Raw genomic sequence first — 18,924 nt, forward strand, 5'->3', positions numbered from 1 at the left:
AAAGGGCCACAAGCTGGAGTCGAACCCAGGCCGCTGCGGCAACAGCCTTGTACATGAGGCGCCTGCTCTACCACTAAGCCACCAATGCCCCATCATCCCATGTTTCTACCTGTATCATACATCAACTTTTACATCATCTGGGCAATAATTTGTATATTTCTGCAAAACTACCCATTTAAAAACAGTTACTTCAATATTCTTTTATATTCATATATGTATATTTTTCATGTTCTATTGTAAATTTTGTTAATGTCGTTAAAATGTTATGCACCAAATCATCACACAGTCAAATCCCCTTGAAAGTGCAAATTTACTTGGCAATTAAACATTTGATTCTTTCTAACTGCTGCATAAATATTAATTTGAATGTTTTTAATAAGGAAAAGTGCCTCATTTCATCACTATAAGTTAATAAATGATTTAATATTTGTTTTAAATACATATATTACTTGGCAGACCTGGCATAGGTTGTATATTCATGTGCAAATGTGCATGTTCCTCCATAATCCATACTTAATGCCACCACTGTTCATGGCTTTTGGCTAGTTTTGTCTGTGCTTTGCTTTTAAACATTAGTCATCTTAACCTTCACAGCTCCAGTCATTCAGATTTAAACCTCCAAACTAAACAAACTGAAGGTCACAAGTCAAAATGTTCAGGAACATTTATTCAACAACAGCAAATCAGATCAATGATCCACTTGTTTTCTTCCAGACACACAATTACCATGCTACAACATAAACGTTAAGGTTTATACTTTATATGGGCCAAGTGTATGTACAAGCGACCGTAACCATTAAACCATTCCTTGCAAAATGTAATGGTTACATTACAACACCATACCAGTTAAAATTATAGCTATCATCAAGTATGAAATAAATAAAATTCCAAAAATGCATCATATAACCATTTCACTATAGTTACACTATATACTATGTTGTCTTTTTGTGGAGTTGTTTCCTGATCATTGATCCATTATAGTTTTTTTAAACACACAGTGCATTCAACTTAGAACATTTACAGTAGCATTTTTCAGTATCTCAATGAAAAAGCCATGACAGGAACATCTATGTTTCATCAAGGGTTACAGGAAACATCATACAAGGGCCACAGAGGTCAACATCCATACCGTTAATAGCAGAGGGTGGGCGACAGGAGCTCACCAATTGTAAACCATTGGAACACATTATTAGCATTTATGAAACTGACAGAGTGGCAAAGATCTTCATGGCAATTTATGGCAATTTGCAAAATGTGTGGCAATATATGCAAATTCTGTCATATGAAAAATCATTTTCACGTGGAGCTGCCTGTAGCGCGGAGCTCACAGATGATATGCCTGACGAGCTTCTTACTCTACATGGATTCAAAAAAGTCGACAATGATAAAACGATCACAGCATTGGACGAAATGTCATCAGACTTCAGTTCAAAACACAAGGACTAAAAACATGATGAAGAAATCTGATTTCTCACTACCTAAAACATCCCCCCATGCGGATGCTCTGTCGTCAGCTTTATCTCCCGACTATGAAGAGTGTAACATGTTTTTTATTTCCACATCACATTAACTACCTAACATATTCAAGACAACTCAGAGTTAAAAACATGTCACCCTCTGAACCGGGTCGGCTGCTGATGGAGATCTGTTGTTTCTACCTATGAACAGAGCTCATCAGAGCCAGCTGGGTTACCTGGAGCTCCTTGGCTTCACATGGCGCCAGATCAATAAGAAAAATAAAATGAAATGAATATCTTTCAGTCTCTATTAGTCGTGACGTCTTTAAAAATGTATTATTTTGGCTGTTGCAATGAACATACAAAGAAAAAAAAGGGCAGCGATTCATCATATTACTCCAATAACCAAGATGCTTTACCAAACTTTACACAAATGAAAAACAAGATTTCCTTCACTTGCGAAAAACTACATGATTTGAATGTTAACAAGCTTCTAATTTCTGAATCCAACATTTTGTATCTGCTGATGTGACAAGAAAGCAACAAAATTAAACAAAGATTCTTGTTAGGTCTGAAAACAACAGATCAACATAAAGTCGTGACAACATGACAAATCCACCTGGGCTGAAACCTGCCATAAATAGATGTAAGAATTATGAACCCACATGAAAGTTATCTTGAAAACAACTGTCATGGCGGCCTGTTCAGTGCTGCAGGAAAGACAGGAAAGCCGTCTCCATCCCGCAGAAAGGAGCTGAAATAAAGCCGAGGCAGAGGAATGGAACGCCAATACTAATTAATAACTTATTACGTCAGCAGGCATTTATGGAATTAAAAAAATGTCTGCAAATAAAGCTCTGTGCCTTAACAACCTCATGATTCACGTTAAAAACTCTCAGGGGAACACACTACAGACAAACACAGGCGTACTGTACTGTTGGTCTGACGATGGCAGGTGGCGTTTTCAACTAAAACAAAGCAAAAGCATTGATTGTGAATCAGAAGTGAAAATTGCACTAATAAATGACAACTCTGTTCTCGAAAGGTTTAATGATGGCACTGACCATCTCTCTCTAACCAGCACCTCCCTGAGCCATGGCTCTCCACTCCTCCAGCATAAAATATCACATAAACTCCACCCTCCTCCTCCTCCTCCTCCGCCGTGTGAACTGTACTCATTTGAACATATTGCACATACGTATGCACCTACATTATGAGTCTTGCAAAATAAAAATGCTGCAAAAGATGAGAGAAACTTTGGAGACCATGTTTTATAAACAGTGCATGCTACACCATGATGCAGAATGTGGGAGAGGGAGAGTGGGGTAGGCGACCTGTGTGGTTAAAGGCCAAGAAATACAAAAGAAGACATAAAAAGGAAACTTAAGTTGTTTCTCTTTTCTTCTCATATCAGGGAGGGAGGGTGTTGGGGTGGGGGGGGGGGGTTAAGTTGTGGACCAATCAGGGAGGGGTGTAAGGGATGTGTGACTTCATTAGTTCCTTTCATGGGCCATGCTTACTAGTCCCTCTCCTCCGCATGGCTCTCTTTCTGAAGTGGAAAGATGGATTGCCCCTTTCGTTCATCTCACTGGAGGTGGAGCAGGGAAGCAGGCAGGACCGCAGGCCAGGATTGACGGGAACAGAGGGGTTAGTTGAAGCCGGTGTCAGTGTGGTAGGAGTGGTGCCCATCCGATGTCAACTGGGTTGTCTCTGTTGCTGATGGCTGCAGCATTATAGGCTCACCCCCAGCCTCTGTGTAACAAAACAGAGACGACAGTTTTCAGCAAAACCGAAAGGAAATCAAAGTTCCAGCACACACAAGGATACTCAGGTTAACACTTAGCTTATATTTTAATTTCCTCAGACCCCAGCTTTTGTTTGGTATGTATGTTTAATTTCTACTAGCCATTATGAATTAGTGGGAACTAACTAGCATAAACAAACTAAGCACTGTCTTTATAAAGTAAGTAGCTTTTGAAAAAAAATCTGTCCTCATATGGGGTCATTGGGTTTATTTTTAATAGCTGTGTAATAATAAAATGCCTGATCACTGTGGTGCAAAAACAAAATGACAAACAGTGCAGCATTTGTTCAGTGTTTTGTAACTCTGTGGGTTATGGGTGGGAATCACCAGAGGATCTACGATACGATATTATCACGATACTTAAGTCATGATACAATAGGATTGTGATTTTAAATATGTTGCAATTTGCTGAGTATTACAATAAAATATTGCGATATATTGTGATTTATTACCTTTTTTCAACTGTAAATTGTCCCCAAAGGAAAACTTTGTCAACATCTGTTTTATCGAATAAGATAAAGTCTGTTCATCTCACCTCAGCCATCTTTTTGCAGCAGCAGAATGTATCTAGTGGACTGAAAAAGCAGTTGATTATATTATGCTAGTAGGCTACCTAAAGTTTAATTTGTAATATTATTATTTATATAAAAGAAATCGATAATTGGTTCTGTGTGATGATACCATATTGCCACACTGAAATGTTGGGGCAAAACAAATTTGCAAACAATACATATACATATTACATATTTAAAAGCCTTGTTCGGTTTGTACGTCTAGATTAATGTTTCTTGCTCCAAACTCCAAGCTACGAACGTCCTTTTCATTTTTAGGAACAGTCTGTCACACCTCATCGGCCTGTGTGAAATGCTGCGATAATACAACAATAAAGTCCCAGTGTCCTCAAACGAGTGTCTCCTTATTAACAGTGTCGTAGCTTCTTACTAATGCTAAATTTGGTCAAATTTGTTGCCATATGGCAGCACAGTGGTGCAGTGATTAGCACTGTTGCCTCACAGCACCAGGGTGTACCCCGCCTCCCGCCCAATGTCAGCTGGGATAGGCTCCAGCCCTCCCACAACCCCTAACAGGAGTGAATGAATGCCATATCAAACTACAAACATCATTAATCATAAATAAACTAAAGTTCCAATCATAAACTGTGATCAGGTTTTGCACCTTGTCCACTTTTGTGTTAAGACTGGCTGCAGATTGACTTGGCAGAGATATCTGCTAACTTGTTTTTACATGGATTGGTGTATAGTGGTCTTACTACCACTATATGCCACATAAAAGTGTCCACGAACGAGGACAACAGGTCTAAGTTAAACAGAATGAAGTATAAGGTGCAGGAAACCCAAAAAATAATGTCCTCATGCAGGAGGTTAAAAAAAGAAAAGAATTGAACAACATGTTGCTTCATCAGATCTGCAGCGTGCTTAATCCCCATCAGGTGCGCCTTTTAAATAATTACATGCTGATTGGCAAATAATCCAGTAGGTGCACTACAAATGTCAATAATAATGGCATTATTGTAATAATGGCAAGTCAAATTCTCCTGTACAATATTAATTTCAATATAAAATACATTTCATGAGATAATTAGATACAATTAATGTCACAGTACAGCAAAGGATGAGTAGATCCAGACTGCAAACATCTTCATAAAGACACCAGAAATATAAAGTACAAAATACATGACTATTCTCATAACTAGATATCAAAAACTAGTAAAAAATAAAGTAGAACATTTTAGAAAAAAAATCATATAAATGAAAGGGTACTATACAAAATACATAATATATTATGATATATGCACTACAAATATTAAGTACAAATTATATGAATATTCTCTTAATAGGATATTAAAAACTAGCAGCAAAATGTCAAAACATTCAGAAAAAAATTATATATAAGACAAAGGATACTATACAAAATATATTATGATTTAAATACCATTAATATTAGGTACAAAGTACATGAATATTCTCATAAGCTACCAAAAACTAGTAGAAGTAGAAAATTTCAGAAGAAATTTATATAGAAGACAAACTACTATAAATAATACACAACATACTATGATATATATATATATATATATACCAGTGGGAGGAGGTAAATATTATTCACAGTGTAGGTATTAAATATATCTGTCTTATTAAGGAAAGGGAGGGAAAGGGGTGTGTCACTTTTCAGCCTCCTCCTTCTAACAAATTCAAAGTGGGGGTGTCGACACAGGTGAGCCACTCTCACCTCTCTCATCAGATTGCAGTTGAGCCTCCAGGTCCTCGGGGGACACATAAAACTCCTGCTCCTGGCCCTCCCGAGGCCGTGGTTTACATTTACCACAGCAGCAGTTACAGCAGCAACATAGGCAGCAACAGAAGTAGCAGCCAGTGGCCAGGCCGCAGAATACAAACAGAGCCTGCAGGGGAGCAGATACACGGGAGGAAGTCAAGCGCCATTGAGTGAGCGAGAATTAAAGGTCTAGTGTGGAGGATTTAGTGACATATAGTTGTGAGGTTGCAGAGCTTTAATTTCAGTGGCCAACACGAGGACGCGATTGGCCCTATGTAGAACCAGTTGTCCATTCTGGGCTACTGTAGAGCAACATGGTGGCCTCCAAGGGACCCACTCCAAGTATATAAATTGCTGAGGTAACATAAACACAATTCTTATTTTCAGGTCTTTATAAACTAATATAAACATATAGATGCCCCTGAATCCTTCACGCTGGCCCTTTAAGAGAAGTATAACCAGTAAAGAGAAACCACAGATGTAATAGTAATCCATCCTCAGTCTTACCTTTGCCCACCAGCTTGAAAGGACAAAGTAAGTGTTAACATTCTCCTCTCCAAACTGCTCAGCCACATACAGTCCCAGAGAACCATATTTGTCATAGATATTACGCTTTGTGGGATCGTTCAGGATCGCATGAGCGTTGTTTATCTCCTTGAACTTATCAGCCGCCTCCGGATTGTCAGGATTCTTGTCAGGGTGGAACTTCAGCGCCAGTTTCCTGTGAAGAGAGTCGGTAAAATATCAAAAATAGAATCACAGCACACGTGTATGTGGTAATTAAGTGAGATAGGCTGAGTCACAGAGAGGGGTGGGGGGTGGGGGGGCTCACCTGTAAGATCTCTTAATATCATCGGATGTGGCCACCTTCTCAACTCCTAACACGGTGTAGAGAGACTCACCAGCGGTGGACAGAGAGCGCTGCCTCTGATGCTCAGCCATGATGCCTCACGTCCACAGGCTGGGCACACAAACAGAGCACTAAATGCATTGACCGGCTGTGTGTAATGACCAGACCTGCTGTGTTAAGATAGTCTGTTCATCATGATATACATCTGTTAGCAGAAGAATTACGGGGCCTTTAACTACAGTGAGGCCTGTGTGACTGCAGGCAACAGCTGGTCAGATCCTGTCAATAGACCTGACCTGTACGGGCTATATGAGGAGAGACCCAGCTGTGTTTGAAATATAGAGGGAACAGTCACACAACCATGAAGGCAACATGCTAGATTTATCATATTTCGCTGCACTAATTCAATGTTCACAGTTTTTCAGTGTAAATGGCACCCCTCTGATGTAAATTGTCCAGTTACATTTCTACATAGCTGTAACAGTGACATGTTGGCAGGACCACTGACTGCCTCTGCTGCTGTGAGTAAATCACTAACTGACATCTATACAGTCAACCATGCTGCAAGAGGAAAAGATTTAGCAAATTGAGGCTGCAAGTTAAAAGAAAAAGCCATTCCTGAGAACATAGCTGCTTCCAAATGGGTGTCATCTTGACACAAATGAATAGCCAGTCTATTTGAAGCCCTTTTTTTAAACACCTTTTTACCAAAAACTGTCTGTTCTGGCTCATGTGTGTTAAATTCCTCTTAAACACGAGTCGCATCCCGCTGTAAATTGTCTATAAGGAGGATTAGACTGTGTGGATACGATGCTAGGAGCATAATCTCTGTGCAAGCATCATCAGCAGCACTGCTATAGCGCACAGCATCCATGTTGGTTCGCTTCCTGGCCTGTTCTTGATGCGTGCCAGGGATGGATCGTCAGCAGTAATTTTCAAGGGCAAGGGGCAGTAAAAGACGAATAAAAGATGGAAATGCACCTTCCGGCCTCACCTTTCAGTCGGCTCTGATGCGCTGCAGCACTGACGATCCCAGCAGGTTGTAATGTTTGAGACAGTGTAGCGTGACTATGGCTGCATCTCGCACGTACCCGGACCCTCTCTGGCTCCCACCACACAATCATGGACAGCTGCAGCAGTACGCTGGCTCCGCCCCGCCCCCCAACACCCCATGGCGACCCGACGTGCGCGTGCACAAGCGGACTGAGATGATGGAGAGGGGATGCTGGATGCGAGGGGGGTGCGGATACAGCACTGTCAGTCTGAATTCTGCTGCTACAGACACAGAAACTGCTCATTCAGTCACTTAACACCGAGTGGAGAGACGTAAAGCAAGTGCGACATTTTGGAAAATACGGTTAATCGTTTCGGCGACCTGTCCGTTAATTATACGGTTAATTATGCAGTTAAGCACAAAGACTGGAGACAAGCTCACTAATTTACATAACATATAATAATTAAATGCTATATAAAATTATGATTTTGCACTTTTATTTGTCAAATAAAATATATTTGTCGTGGCCCTGAGCAGTTGCCAGGCAACCACAGGTTACACCAGGAAGTAACCAGACAGTGTTAAAGCTATCAATAAAAAATTATTTAAAAAAAATTAAAAAAATTAACGATTTATACCAGTTTTTGCACAAATAAATAAAGTGACCTAAACGACTCTGAAACTAAGAGCTCACGTGACCCCTACGACTCTGCAAGGGTTCCCACCTACACAGCCTGCAACTTCGTACCAGTCATTTAGAACTGAAGAAGCTGCTTGGATGAGAAGCGAAACGTCTTCAAGAAACGCAAGCAAGTCCAGTTGCCTACGATATAGCACTTACGATAAGTATGTGTAGCCTACACATACAAGGAGTTTGACTCCGTTTTTCATTGCTCTCAATGTATTTACACAGAACTAGACATATCAGCTAATAAGGACAACAAAGCTGAACAAATAAAGGTGCAGAACAGACAGGAATATTATGTACACAAGTACTTAAAAATAGGTATATATATAAAAAAAAAAAGTCTATATATATAAGTAAAGTGTTCTATAACTTGTAAACTATACAAATAGTGTAAAAACATAAATACTGAATGGATATATAAGGACTGGATGATGTACACAAGTCTAGCCTTTTGTATGTGCAGTGTGCAGGATTTATATTGACAGAGACAGTGCATGATGATATGTACATTTTAAAAAACAATGCATTTTAAACTAAAACTAAATAAAGTCTACAATGGGAGCATGCAGATGTTTTGATGTTACAGGGTTATTGGCAGTGTATGAGTGATTTAAGTGTTCATCAGAGTGATGCCCTGTGGGACAAACTCTTAGAGTATCTATGCAGTGTTTAATATTTCTGCTTTTGTCAGACATCTGACTTTGTGAGTGGGACAGTCCACCAGCAGAGGCATCATGCCACATGCCACAAGGACAGTAAGGCAGCTGTGTGAGGGCCATGAACCATCCAGGGGTCCCTGGAAGACCCATCTTGTCTTGTGCAACATCTCTCAAATTTTAATTTTGTTCCAAGAACCAAACTTGTTGTAGAAACATCAAAGAAATATCCATATGAGATCGGTCCAGCTGGGGTTATCCCAGCAATTGCAAACAAAACTATTAGCACCACCTGTGGTTTTCCCACTATGTCAAAATGTCGGGCCTATTATCATTCACAGGGAGTGCAATCCCCCAATTCTACAAATGACAGTACTTCACTGACCCATAGCTAAGAAACCACTTACAGCACCACAACTTCCATGCATATACAATATTTATATTAACTTGTCCTTTTGCATTGTTTGAGCTCACAATATATTTAAGTTCAATTTTAGTCAAGGGGTTGACTGCAGTATTAGTCCCCGCCCTCCTTGACACATTGATCATACCCTTTGTTTATGCCTTTCATTGACAGCACAAATATTAGAATATAAATATTAATCTAAAGTCATTGAACACAACCCAGGATTTCGTAGAATTGTCCAAAACTGACCTTCTAGTCTGCCGGCTGGGTTTGTTTTCTGTTTGTTTGTTACGTTACTTAGTGATCCAATTAACACATTATTACAGACAATGCAACCTGTGAGCACCAATAATCTGACATAATTAGATTCTGACAGCCCCTCCTGCAAAACATGGGAACAACATTGGCTAATAATGCAGGACCCATCTTGTCTTACGTTGAATTTTGGAGGTGCAACTGCCCTAGCAAAATTTGCATCCAATCCCTCAATAACATGCAGTAAATCTGTAGTTTTGGGGGGTCCATATGGATTTATTAGATTTTTTATTTCTTTTAAAGGACAGTGAATCCCTGTAAATGGGCCTGTGTTGGCCAAAATGCTAAAATTTAACTGTTGTCTCATGATCAATGTTAAAATAGTCATTAAAACAACAATAAAACACACACTGTACAACATTAGAACAGGAGAAAGAGTAACATGAAGCAGATAAACAGGACAAAAAGCTTAGGTGAGTCAGGCATGCATCATGCAGAACAGGACGTGCAGTGCAGGCAGTTAGCACAGGCATGACAAAGTAAAATCACATTACATCACAGAATTTGAAGAACACAGACTAAAAAGCAAACAAACGAGCCCACATAAGGCAGGCATGCAGTGACGAGGTATGATGGCAGGTCTGGCTGCTTGCTCTCTGGGGCCTGGGGCTGTTGTCCAATTTGCCCGGTTGGTTAACCCAGCTTTGCCCATAAATGTTCAATTGGGTTGAGATCTGGTGAATGTGTCATAGGCATGTAATTCACCTCCATATTGACTGTCATCAAGCCATTTAGTCAACAATCGAGCATCTGCATTTATGTTTTTATTATTCTATTATTTCCTTTAACTTGTTGGGAGATGGGTTAATGTATAATATAGATATATAGGTGTACACACAGGCCAAAAAACCAAACAAACATTCCCACAGCAGATCAGATTTGACCATCCGCTGCACCGACTGTACTGTTCCTCGGCAACCGTGACGTCACCGCCCCCACCAATCACAGAGCTCGCAGGGCTGACGCTCCTATCGCGAGGTTATCACATTAGCTTGGTTAGTTAGCTAGCCGCGAAAAGCTTGACAGTGTAGCCGCAGTTTACACCTTTATTGCTCCTAAAAAGCACCGAGGGCAAACTGTGAATTTATTTTCTCGTCATCGTCTCCTCGCGGCCGTGAGAAAGGACAGTCGCCGGACGTTGTGTTTGCACGGTGAGTTGTGTCAACGCACACAGGCTGCTAACTAGCCAGCGCTGTTGCCCAGGAGGAAATGGGTTTGTTTTGGAAGCCTCGGAGAATCTCCTAATTATTATTTAGCGGTGTTAGAAAGCCCCCAACCGCTGTTTAATCATAGAAATATCGTGTTTATTGTTTAGATATTACTTCGGCATTTTTTCTGCCAGTAGCATATGTTAGCGTTCATTTCCTAATATCTGTCTCTGCACGGTTGTAACGTTTCTGTTCGTGTAGGTACAAACTGTGACCAAGCTGTGTCAGTCTTGCTCACGTTTCCACTGGATTTTTGTCTTTCCAGGATCCCAATGATGAGTTATGCTGAAAAGCCAGAGGACATCACAAAAGAAGAGTGGATGGACAAATTAAACAATGTTCACATACAGAGGGCGGACATGAACAGGCTCATTATGAATTACCTGGTGACAGGTGAGGCGTGACTGCAGTGACTCTGAGCTCAATGTACAACTTGTACCAGTCCATATACTCATAAGTTAACTGTCTTTAATGTCTTTGTCTCTGTATCTGTGTCCACATGTTTCAAGAGGGGTTCAAAGAGGCTGCGGAGAAGTTTCGGATGGAGTCTGGGATTGAGCCAAGTGTGGACCTGGACTCTTTGGATGAGAGGATAAAGATTAGAGAGATGATCCTGAAGGGACAGATACAAGAAGCTATTGCACTCATCAACAGCCTACACCCTGAGCTGCTCGACACCAATCGATACTTGTATTTTCATCTGCAGGTACATTTGGCGTGGAGGTTTGCAGTCAGTAGTTGTGATTTTAGTGTGTGCCTCCTGTGAACTGGAAAGTTGTCGGTGTGATATAATGCAAGTCATGATTATGGTAGACAGAATATGTGAGCCTGAGATCTGATTTGGTGAACTTCTCAGACTTTAGAAATAAGCAAGAGCACATCTTCCCTTGACAGCAGTGAGATTAAGCCGAAGTAACAGTGGTGTTAAAATGTTAACATTTAATCCCCTCAGTCCCTTGTAGGTAATAACCCAGACTGCTGTCATACATGATGACATCATGTTCTTTGTCTTCTTTCGTAGTTAAACAGGAAAACATTGTGATATTGGACAAAGCTTGAACTTCAACATTCACTGCTTGTGTTTTCCCTCTTGCAGCAGCAACATTTGATTGAGTTAATCAGGCTAAGGGAGACTGAGTCAGCGCTGGAGTTTGCCCAGACGCAGTTGGCCGAGCAGGGGGAGGAGAGCCGCGAGTGTCTGACAGAGATGGAGAGAACACTAGCCCTCCTGGCCTTCGACAACCCAGAGGAGTCGCCCTTTGGAGACCTACTTAACATGATGCAGCGGCAAAAGGTGAGCCGGTGTTTTATCTGAGTTTTTTGCCTGTTCATTAGACTGAATTGTTATTTTGTAACAGTTCAACCTTTCACGTCAATTCAGTTATAGGGAGCTTTCACACTTTAAGTGGTTTGTTTGGTCCAGACCAAGGACATAATTGTGAGCATCATATGCATATGTAATATTAAGGTGCACACACGCCAAACCTACATTCAAGAACTAGTGGTGAAGGGTGACTGATATGTAGTCACATCTCCTGTGTTTCAGCTAAAAAGTTGTACATGGACACATTGCAAAGACCACAGCCAACTAGAGCGTACGCTCTGGACCTGTTTGAGAGGAAATAACTGCATACCAGTAGACTGCGATAGTCTATATTTGTCATTCAAAAAGGGAAGCGGAAGATCGACAGGACAGAGTCAAGACGCTAGTTAACCAGGTAGCCACCAACACAGCCCGATGTTGAAAGAACAAAGCATATTTATCGTGCGCTGGCGAACCATAACACAAACGCTTAGAAGTCATCTCTGCTGAAGAGCTCAATGGATAAAAAAAAAAAAAAAAAAAGTTATCTAATAGAACAAGTTTGTCTCGATCTCACGCCCTCCTGTCTTTAGCTGTTTGTTTGTTTTCCCCACTTCTGTTTGTCCTCTTGTGCCCTGAGTTAAACTGCCAATCAGAGTAATTTCATTCACCGATGGGCTCTGCCGACTCCAACAGTGATTCAACATGCTGAATCTACAAAAAAACAGCAAACAAGGGCCGGATATCTCCAACAATGCAGGACACACCTTAAAACATTACAGCCACAGACACTCACCAGAGGCCTGACACTGACCCACGGCTGACCTTTGACTTAGTGTGTCGGAACCCTTAGACTGCAGAAAAGAAACATCTTGAACAGCAACATTAGTGGGGTATTAATGTGGGATTGCTAAATTATACACTTTATAATGGACTGAGTTGGATATTATCACAACATGTTTATCAGGGAAAACCCTGCATTCACCTGCTGACGTTCATACACATTTACATGTCTACCAAAAGATTTACATAAATGCATTCATGGCTTACACAGGTCTTTTTATTTTAAAAGTGTTTCCTGAACAGTTCAGTGGAGCGTTTCACCTCAGACTAAATAATTTGAATCAAACAAGCAAACGCACAAACACAAGAGTTTGTTTGTTAGAAAGAACTGAACCAAACAGGTTGAGTGTGAAAGCAGCCTCACTGAAATGAGGCTACTGAATCGTTGCGTGTTGTGGCAGAGGTGTTTCAGACTGCGTGTATGCACGCAGTGAATGCAGGTGATAACTTGTTAGTTTTACTTTGACTGTAGGGTTGCAGCAATATACTGATTTCAAGGTATACTGTGATACAAAGTTGACAGTTATCATGCTGTGTACATTTGCTTATCTACGATATTGGGGGAAAAAAGTGCAATTGGACGAAGAACCCCCCTTTGATTTAGTTATATTTAAAGGGGAAACTTTTTACACATACTTCCATTAACACAATAGTTTTAAGTTTCAGTTATAGTAGTAAAATATTTGTTCAACCAACAATAACCCTTCCATTTTCATTCCTTTTAAGGGTCATTTTGGCTGATGATAATATAATTTCTCTAATACTGTGATACTGTGATATTTTCTGAGACGATCATACTGTGAAAATCTCAACCCTGTCTGACTGCAGCTCATATCTTGATGTGCAGGTGTGGAGCGAGGTGAACCAAGCTGTGCTGGACTATGAAAACAGGGAATCGACGCCCAAACTGGCAAAACTCCTGAAGTTACTGCTGTGGGCACAGAATGAGCTCGACCAGAAGAAGGTGAAATACCCCAAAATGACTGACCTTAGCACGGGCACCATCGAGGACCCCAAGTGAACATAACAGACAAGAACAACCACCTTCCACGTCCCCTTAATTTATGATCAGTCAGTGACTGTGTGACAACCAGGTAACATATATGTATAAACAAATGCTACGTTGTTTTTTTTTTCATGTTTCATTCATGAGAGATTAAAACTTAACTCATTGTGCAGACTGTAAATTGCTGTATTTGCAAATTTGACAGGAATTATTTCGTTTAAATACTGATCCTGGATTTTAAATTCAATCTAGGAGATGACAAAATTCAGATTGCTGTTTTATATTTTGTCTTTCTAAAGTCAGTAGTATTAATTATTGTGACCATTTACCCCTCCGAGACTTTATTTTGCAAGAGAGAGTGTTGGCGGTATAAATAAACAATGTAAGTGTTGTGGCGTGCGTGGAGCCAAAGTCAAGGCTCTGCAGGATGGTGGGGAGGACACTTGGAACGGTCTTTGAAACAGCAGACACACGATTAATGACACACCGCATGAGTCTAGATTGTTTCAAATCAGAAATAAGTTTAAGATTTAAATTTCATACACAAAATGTGAGTATTTTTCAATTAAATGGAAAGATACGCTTTATTAATGTAATATAGTTTGAATTAATATAATATTTTATGATTTGTTGTATCTTTACGATGTGTCTATGGGATGAACTGCCTTGCAAAATTTATCATTTCACGTGTGTGTGAGAGGGTGAAATACGTCCTGACTGACGGGTTAAAATCAGAAATGGCTTCCTTACTGAGTTTTAGCCCTCTTCGGTCTTTCCTGAGCCGGCAGTATGCACATCCCCCCTGACATGCTCCAACAGTGTTTGGTTTTATGTTACAAAGAGGGGCTGAGGTGATGATGAGGATGATGTTCTGCCATTCCCACTGATGGAGGGAGGGTTTATACGCTGCTTGAGAGAAAGGGCTGTTTGATTGAGAATTGCTAAAGAGTGACGGTGCCAACTACGGCAACTCTGAAGTTCAAAAACTCACATTTTGAAATCTATTCAGACCGGAACTGATTATTTTGTTTATTGGTTTTGTTTTGGTACTTAATGATAAATAATCAAAAGCATTGTTGAATCTGAAAGTCACAGAACTTGCTGTCCATTTTACCACTTTTAAAGCCGTTAGTATTTTCACTTTAACTGCATGTAAGTGTATCTTTTATTTTTTCTTTTCTCAATGGGGAAAGGCTCTTGTGCTTGTTTATTTTGTTTGGTTTGTTTACTTTTATATATAAAAAAACAAACTTGCTGCTAGTTGTCCATCCTTAATTTCTTTTAAGGTTGTATTGTCTTTATAGATATTGGCTTTGACAAATACTGAGACCCAGAGAGCTCACATCCCTTTTATTATTCAACATTTTTAAGATCAGATTTGCAATTATTAAAATAAACAAAACTTTTGTGAACCATACAAGAGCTGTTTGTTTGTTTTCTGGGTTGTGAGTGTGGATGTATGCAAATTATAGAGGAAGATCCACTGACATTTTGTATATTTACACAGGGTTTCAGCACATTTTACAAGTGAATGCTCACAACCTTTCCACAATATTTTACCCAATTTTTATGATTTTATTCTATGAATTTATTTAAGTAGTTTAAAATAAGTAACAGATCCATGGATGAATGAGTAATTTTGTACCCTCAAAAGAACCTGTAGAAAAATGGGACGGAGGTGGAAGTCCAGTAAACTGCAGGTTCATTACTCACTGTTTAAAGAACTGCTAGTTTCATACACTTCTAAGGTAAAGGCAGCTAGGGACCATCATTTCTCACAGCTGATCACTGCGAACCAGCACAACCCCAGAGTACTGTTCAGTGCTGCTTGTAACCCCCCCTCCAGTTGTAGACGTTTCCTCTCCTGTCAACTGCAACAAAATTCTTTATTTCTCAGATATGATTGATCTTATTAGAGCAAATATCACCTCTCCCACCTCTACAGCTGACCTCCCTTACCCCTCCTTGAATGTTTTAGATTACTTCAGACTAATATCACTGCAGAAACGTGAGAAAACTGTGTCACTTGTGAATCCCTCCTTGAGTCCCCTTGATATCATCCCAACAAAGCTGTTAAAAGAAGCAATAGTCACTCGACCCTGCGCTGCTGACATCATCAATAGTTCTGTCCTCTGGAGTTGTACCTGATCTTGTGAAAACTGCCTGTGTTGAACTGCTGCTGAAGGAACTACAGGCCTGTACTACGAAGCGGGATTTGGAGTTAGCGAGGTAACGTCAGATTAACTCTGGATTTTCAGGACTACGAACCTGGTTCTCTTTTTACCAGGATAAATCACCGTGGTAACTTATGCTGAACAGCTAACCCGCTCTGGAGCAGGTTAACTTCAGAGTATCAGATCACAGTTTGTCAACACCCTGACCTCTGACCATCAGATCACTGAAGAGAAATGTATCTATGGGCAAAAGTCTCGAGTTTCAGGTAAAAAAGAGGAGCCTGTATGTTGTTACAGGTCAGAAGAGTCATTTCATTGTTCCAGTGCTCTATTTCAGTTTTAAAACAGAGCTTCTAACAAAAAGAGATCGTGAACAACACTGAACACATGATTCTAGCAGGATTTTCACGTATGAATTTAACTTATTTCAATTTTAGTCTGCAGTGACAGTGTTGCTATTTTACACTCTGATTTCATCACTGCAGCTCAAAATAACGAGACGCCTGCTTGATGAGAACTAGGATAAAATATGTTATTAGAAAAATACACACTCTGTTCCAAACACACTGTTAATTGGCTCTCATTATTATAAAAGCAACATTTGGGTCAGACACACCTCATCAGTCATTAACAATAGGTTATAATCCACCCTTTACTTCAGAAGCAGAAACAGTCTGGTGTTACTTTGAAGTGTTTTATGTGACATATTCAGAGTAGTTTCATCATCATCCAACTAAATACCTAAAAATACTCTACACTAATGTCACATATAGCCCAGTGACACCTACATGTAATCTAAGTCTTGGCCAACATCTCAGCATATATCCAGCACCATTGACATTTTACTGTCTCACAGTTGCAGACACTTCAGGTACCATTTCAACTCTCAACTATGAATCAGCCTCCTTCATTCATAGTTCTGATGATGTTGCTTGTAATTAACACTCCCGCCACTTTCGCTTGAACGCGCTCGTGGCTGGATAGAAAAACCCAGAGTTGACTGAACTAGTTGATAACCAGCTTTGTACCAGACGGATAATTTTAGGGTCAATCAAGCCAGATAACGAAAAGATATCCCAGGTAACTTGAACTGGCTTCGTAGTACAGGCCTCTGGTTTAGGTCCCACAGATTTGAAAAACTTCCGGCCTATCTCCAAACTCACCTTTGTATCTAAGATCCTAGAAAAGGTAGTGCTGGACCAACTCTTACAGACACTTAACAACAATGTATTAGAAAAATTTCAGTCTGGTTTTCTCCTCAGCGTCACAAATGACATATTGAAAGCTGCAGACTCAGGTGCATGTTCTGTGTTAATGTTGCTTGACCTCAGTGCAGCTTTTTACACAGCTGACCGTTCCATTCCTACAGAGGGACTGAGACAGTGGGCGGGTATTACTGGAACCACTCTGGACTGATTTTCTTCATATATAACCAACAGGGGAAAAAATTGTCACAGTTGGGAAATATTCCTCAAGAAGTGCTCTGTCAAAACAAGGAATACCACAAGGATCAGTTTTGGTACCTGTTCCCTTCACCCTCTACATCCTACCCCTGGGACAGATAATACATCATCACAACATCTCTTTGCATAGCTATGCAAATGATACACAGCTCCACCTGTCTTTTAAACCCTGTGACACCAGTAAATTAGCATCTCTTCACAGTTGCCTGTATGACATTTAAAAAAACTGCCTAAAATTTACTCTGAAAAGACAGAAGTTCTCATCATTAGCCCTGAATGCATCTCAAACAAATTTAGCCACTCCTCGGCCCCCTCACTCCGACCATAACATGAGGTTCAAGAAATCTGGGTGTTACTCTGGACAGTATTTTGACTCTGGAGCAACATGTAAAACATGTAGTCCAGTCTTGTTTTTACCTGCTGAGGAACCTCTCCAAATGTGCAGTAGAGAAAGTCAAACATGTTCTTATATCCTCCTGCCTTGATTACTGTGATGCCTTGTTCACCTGCCTGAACAATAGAGTTATACAGCAGCTCCAGATCCTGCAAAATTCAGCAGCTAGACTTTTAACCAAACTAAACAATCCTTACACATCACACCTATTTTTGGCTTCCAGTCTCTTTTAGAATCCATTTTAAAGTTCTTTTAATCACATACAAGGCTCTCAATGATCTGGCACCAGAGTACATAACTGAGCTTCTCACACCTAAACAGGTCCCTCAGGTCTGCCAGTCTGGGTTTTCTAACTGTTCCAGAGCCAATGTTAAAGACAAAGGGTTATCAAGCCTTTTCAGTTCTTGCCCCTGGGCCTAGGAACAGCATCCTGCTGAGAGTCAGATCAGCTGACCCTGTTCACGTCTTTAAATCTCGTCTGAAAAATTCTCTGCACCTTGGAAAGTACTTTGTGCTTTCAGCTCAAAAAGTGCTTTACAAATAAAGTTATTATTACACAGTGATCATCGTGTGATCATCCCTTGTGCAAAGCCCTAAAACAGGCATTGTAGCAAAAATGCAGTGTGGCATGCAGCAGGGACACCTTTGTGTCTAAAAATATACAATAGGCTCCATCTTTTCATACCTTCATACTATGCTGACATTTCACCAGTGTACACGGTATGAATCCATTTACTAGCTGCTACATTAGTGATGCTCACACATTAATGCATCATTAATGATCATCTATTATTATTCTGAAATGGGGCATTCTGGGTAATGAGTGCTTTTACTTTAGTACTAAAAGTATATTTTGTTGATTTTGGATGCAGGACTTTGACTTGAAACTGTATTTTTACACTGTTGTATTCCTACTTTTCTTAAGTAAAAAAATCTGAATACTTCAACCATACTATGAGTTGAGTTACTGGTACTTCAAAAAAAGTTGTTTAGAGTACTTAAAAACCTGATAGTGGATTAAACAGGGCAACACAGTAAACCCACTGCAAAGCCTCTGTTGTCATTCCT

The 18,924-nt window shown here is 40.1% G+C and overlaps 2 protein-coding genes across 3 annotated transcripts; one reads left to right on the forward strand and one right to left on the reverse strand.

Annotated features, from left to right (window-relative positions):
- Positions 1-649: 649 nt before the first annotated feature.
- Positions 650-7,550, reverse strand: dnajc5aa (DnaJ (Hsp40) homolog, subfamily C, member 5aa). Of its 2 annotated transcripts, none has more exons than XM_033630248.2 (5): positions 7,401-7,550; positions 6,389-6,517; positions 6,064-6,277; positions 5,512-5,683; positions 650-3,209 (listed from the first exon to the last, which is right to left on the reverse strand). In XM_033630248.2, exons 2-5 carry the CDS (start codon positions 6,496-6,498, stop codon positions 3,106-3,108), a joined length of 600 nt encoding a protein of 199 aa, XP_033486139.1. In that variant the 5' UTR covers positions 6,499-6,517; positions 7,401-7,550; the 3' UTR covers positions 650-3,105. The 2 variants fall into 2 exon arrangements, with proteins under 2 accessions (XP_033486139.1, XP_033486140.1); XM_033630249.2 differs by having other exon boundaries at positions 7,388-7,524.
- A 2,881-nt stretch (positions 7,551-10,431) lies between these two features.
- Positions 10,432-15,240, forward strand: LOC117257792 (glucose-induced degradation protein 8-B homolog). The gene is made up of 5 exons (XM_033628115.2): positions 10,432-10,616; positions 10,939-11,066; positions 11,183-11,379; positions 11,770-11,967; positions 13,667-15,240. The coding sequence occupies exons 2-5, from the start codon at positions 10,946-10,948 to the stop codon at positions 13,838-13,840; spliced, it is 690 nt and encodes a 229-aa protein (XP_033484006.1). The 5' UTR covers positions 10,432-10,616; positions 10,939-10,945; the 3' UTR covers positions 13,841-15,240.
- Positions 15,241-18,924: the final 3,684 nt, after the last annotated feature.

The sequence above is a fragment of the Epinephelus lanceolatus genome, chromosome 8 (genome assembly GCF_041903045.1).
Source record: "Epinephelus lanceolatus isolate andai-2023 chromosome 8, ASM4190304v1, whole genome shotgun sequence".
NCBI classification, from domain to species: domain Eukaryota; kingdom Metazoa; phylum Chordata; class Actinopteri; order Perciformes; family Serranidae; genus Epinephelus; species Epinephelus lanceolatus.

Bases quoted from the DNA above. Each gene is read 5' to 3' on its own strand.
- dnajc5aa (XM_033630248.2), bottom strand. From the start codon at position 6,498: ATGGCTGAGCATCAGAGGCAGCGCTCTCTGTCCACCGCTGGTGAGTCT. The intron at 6,278-6,388 runs GTGAGCCCCCCC...CTCTCTTCACAG, and splicing joins GATATTAAGAGATCTTACAG to GAAACTGGCGCTGAAGTTCC. The intron at 5,684-6,063 runs GTAAGACTGAGG...GCTCCCCTGCAG, and splicing joins TTTCAAGCTGGTGGGCAAAG to GCTCTGTTTGTATTCTGCGG.
- LOC117257792 (XM_033628115.2), top strand. From the start codon at position 10,946: ATGATGAGTTATGCTGAAAAGCCAGAGGACATCACAAAAGAAGAGTGG. The intron at 11,380-11,769 runs GTACATTTGGCG...TCCCTCTTGCAG, and splicing joins ACTTGTATTTTCATCTGCAG to CAGCAACATTTGATTGAGTT. The intron at 11,968-13,666 runs GTGAGCCGGTGT...CTTGATGTGCAG, and splicing joins ACATGATGCAGCGGCAAAAG to GTGTGGAGCGAGGTGAACCA.